General features: G+C 37.7%; 1 protein-coding gene across 1 annotated transcript in view; it reads right to left on the bottom strand.

Annotated features, from left to right (window-relative positions):
• Positions 1-3,704: 3,704 nt before the first annotated feature.
• LOC104408753 (constitutive coactivator of peroxisome proliferator-activated receptor gamma-like) overlaps positions 3,705-4,147 on the bottom strand; it is a gene marked incomplete at its 3' end in the record, with an annotated part of 4,523 nt that continues 4,080 nt past the window's right edge. Inside the window, exon 2 of the mRNA XM_010018461.1 lies at positions 3,705-3,885. Within this exon, the coding sequence (XP_010016763.1) occupies positions 3,705-3,885 (181 nt within the window). The remainder of the gene's footprint in view (positions 3,886-4,147) is intronic.

The following is a 4,147-nucleotide window of genomic DNA, read 5'->3' as shown; positions in this document are numbered from 1 at the left end:
GCTTAAGCTACCTAAGGAAAATTTCAACCATATGAAAACCACCAAACACAAGAAGTTGGAAATACTCTTAACGTGTGCTCCTCTACACCTGCAACAGTGCCAGCCCTCCTGAGTGGTCACTGGAGGTAACTGGCAAAAATTCTGCTAATGGACTGGTTTTGACAGTGTCCAAGTGAGGATCAGTCTGGCCTGCTAATGTTAGAACTGGGAGTAATGCCAGACCTTCCAGGAGCTGGCCACAGGCTTAGGCTACATTACATAACCTCCTAATTGGCACCAGTCACGCAGGTGCAGATATTTCTTCCACGGACTGCATTAGTACCAAAACCTGCCAGCTTTCTTCTGAACTCTTTCCACACAAAACAGTGAGCCTGGCTGGACTATCAAGGTGCATTATTTGCTGTTATTTTCCCCTCCTTCTTGAACTTTTCTAATAGTACTATTTTTCTAGGAAAGATGCTAGAAGTTGACAATTTATATATCACTATATGCAATATTCTACGTAATGACCAGAAATGACTCAATTAATTTTGAAGATACTTTTAAAATACACAGGCAACAAATATGATGTTATCAGGACCACCATCAAGCCCTTATTTATTTTTGTAGGGTCAAAAATAAGGCTGTGATTCTAGCAACATTTTGATAAGTAAAGGTACCTACATGCTTACCGTATACCAAAGGCATAGCTTCATGAGAAGTTCTTTCAGGAGCACTGCTACCTTTTAAAGGTGACCACTGATTTGCTCACTCTCACTCTCTGCCATTCCCTTGGGCTGTTTCACCACAGCTGTTTATGGCAATACAGAGTCAGATGGGGAAACAGAACCACATTAGTTACCTGACTTGCAAGACAGGGAGAGAAGAGAGAGAGGAGGAGAGCTATTTTCAGTTCTCAAATTAGGCCACCACACAGCTGCACAAACAGCTGCACCAGCACAACTGAGAGGTTGCATGGGGACTGAAATGAGTGGCTGTGCAAAAGAATTAGTTAAACTGGCACTGACAGCAATAGAAATGCTTATCAAACTATGGCTTCAGGCAAAGTGGTATGGTCTAGATGGGTGATTTCAAAGGATGTGCCAACATCCAGCTCCTGTGGATTTTTGGGTTTCTTAGGCACCCTTGGAAATCTCAACCTAGACATTCAAAACTAACGGATTCTTGTTTCAGGATAGACGAAACAGTTTACATTGCTTTTATCCTGTTCTTATTAAAATTGTAACTGCTGCTTTTACCATCTTGTTTTGCTATCCCTATTCAACAGTAAATAAGCAGATTTGCAAACTGCAAAGAGGTCAGTTTCCAACACTGTAATCTTGTAATTAAGGAATCTTAAGGAATAAAAAAAAGGATCACTAACACATCTCCACCACAAACTGGAACACTGTGTAGAGTTAGCCAAGATAGCTTCAAATGAGCTACATTAGCAACTCTATCACAATGGCAGCAGACTCCACATGGACTAATTTAATTGGTTGACTCCTTCCAGTAAGCTCCTTTTTAATGCTAATCCAAAGTATTTCTACGTTATACTACAAACTACGTACATTGTAAATTACTTCTTCCCACTTCCCACTTCTTCCCCTCATCGAATTACAAAAGTCAACTTGATCTCACCTAAGCAAAATTGGCAAAGCATTCTACTTACTTTAAGAACAAAAATTCCATGTAGGTCCATCAGCAAGTTCATAAATAAACAAAAAATAATGCTTACATTTACTTATGAATTCTCATACAGGCTCTGATTAATGACCTACACACTTGACACAGAAGCAACTATACACTGGAATAGAAAAACAACCCATGAACTCCTAGAAACTGATGTGGTTAAAGCAGTTAGAGGTAAATACATTTACTAAAAATGCGTATTTAATAGGAGTGCCCATGATGACACACTCTACCTACCTTTTGGGAAGGGTTAAAGATTGAGGGTGCACAAGTATGATTTATTTTAGAAAATTAACTCTGACATTTGAAGCAAACTGAGAACAAATAATACGTGTTATCTGTGGTTTTATTCTAAAATCACTTTCATAAAAGAAGATCTCTTTCCCATTCAAATTTATTTTCAATAGGATTATAAATCACTGTTTTGTTATTTCAATTCTAATCTTCTTTATCTGAGTACTACAAACATTGTAACATAAATGCAAATCTGCCTACTACTCTGCCATCTCACAGCAATGATTGTTAATCAGAAGTTTTGGTCTGGGTGTTTCTGAAAGCATCAGTGAATATCCTACTACTTACAGGAATAAACGAAACCCAACCAAGTTATAATTATCTACAAAATTTAGAGGCAGTAGGCTGAAAAATGAGAAATGACAGATGTGCATGATTACTACTGAGATTTCTGTTACTCTCTTCAAATGACTATCATAGAATCATAGTTCCAACCCCCCTACCATGGGCACGGACACTTCCCACTAGACCAGGTTGCCCAAAGCCCCATCCAACCTGGCCTTCAACACTTCCAGGCATCCACAACTTCTCTGGGCAACCTGTGCCAGTGCCTCACCACTCTCATGGTGAAGAATTTTTCCCTAATATCTAACCCAAATCTACTCTCATTCAGATTAAAGCTGTTCCCCCTTGTCCTATCACTACAGGCCTTTGTAAAAAGTTCCTCCTCAGCTCTCTTGTAGGTCCCCTTTAGCTACTGGAAGCTGCTCATGTTGAGTTTCTCATCTACCAACACCCCCACTATGTAAACTCTGATTCCGTATTTAGTATTATTTGGTGTTTGGTTCTTTTTTCCTATCATGGCACAACTTCAACCTCTACCTGCTGAAGGAAGCCAGGTATTTAATTACATTTCTGTGGCTTTCTAGGCACACAGTTTGAATATTAGGTTTGATGGCAGTGCACTTTCATCAATAAAAGGTAAAGTGACTACCAAGAAGAAACAACGTATTAAAAAGAATCAAAGTTCAGTGAATTTTTAATTTTCAACTCACTGCCTAAACAACACTGTAAAGATAACATTTAACTAATGGAAGTCTTAAGAACAGAAAATTCATTCAAGATGTGAATAAAGAATTCTCTGTCTTAAAGCAGAAGAATGGAAGCACACATATATATACACCTGCTACAAAATCTGTTTATACCACTGGATAAAGAAATCACATTTTCTTGTACTTTGATGAAAGAACTAATAATCACTGGCCTGACTACTTGCATTAGTGTTACTAGAGTAACTATATTTGACTATCCACTGTTCTTAAAATTGCAGACTTAAAATCAACAGAAGGTAAGACTCTAACAGTGCATTACTGTTTTGCAGAAGTGTATTACCATTCACTAATTCATCAGGAGCTACACTTATCAATACAATATAAGGTTTCAGATTCTCTCAAACGTAAAATCTTGTAACTGTCATTGTTCTGCTCAATCTCTTTATCATTAACAACTTTCAAAACTTCACATTTAACAAGAAAAAAACCCCCAATTTAAAAAAATCTCATTAAAAGCACTGAAATTTAACAGCATGTAGAAAACCTGCAATCTCATTGTCACATTTTCTCTTTATTCCTTAAGAAGTACATTCAGCTGCCCACAGTTTTTATCCTAAATGCCATGCTGATGTAGCCACTGGAAAAATGAATTAAAGATTTCATATTTTTTTTGAATTTTCATATTTCATATACTTTCAGTATACTGAAAGTATACTTGAATAGTGGTATAGGTAGTTTAATCCTTACCTTTTCCAGATTCCAACAAGATAGAATAAATATGCTGACGAGCAGGGCGGTAGATAAGTGCCTGTCCAGGAATCTCTGTATCAGATTCATCTTCCAAAGAGTTGCTGCATACAATCTCCCCCTTACTCAGGATATTGAAGATTGTGTAATTTTCAGATTGGACATGCTGTTCTTTAGCTAACTGTTCAAAGAAAGAAGGCAGCATTATCTCCAAAATTAAGGAGGATTACAAAGTAACAAAATGTATTTTCACTGTTCAAGGAAATAGTACTTTCTCTGGCAGTGGAAATGGAGCAAATGGCCAGGGTGGGAACAAGTGCTTTTTCAGGTAACCCCAGTATAGTATATTTTCAGTTATCTACCTTTCTGGGGACAGGAATCCCCAGGAAACCCATCATTGCCTTTCTTAGCCTCTCACTGAATTCTTAAAACTTTGGAGGGGG

Source organism: Nestor notabilis, unplaced genomic scaffold (genome assembly GCF_000696875.1).
Source record: "Nestor notabilis isolate BGI_N333 unplaced genomic scaffold, ASM69687v1 scaffold2290, whole genome shotgun sequence".
NCBI classification, from domain to species: Eukaryota; Metazoa; Chordata; class Aves; order Psittaciformes; family Psittacidae; genus Nestor; species Nestor notabilis.
The sequence above is the reverse complement of the archived record's forward strand: the minus strand, read 5'-3'. Positions and strand labels throughout refer to the sequence as shown.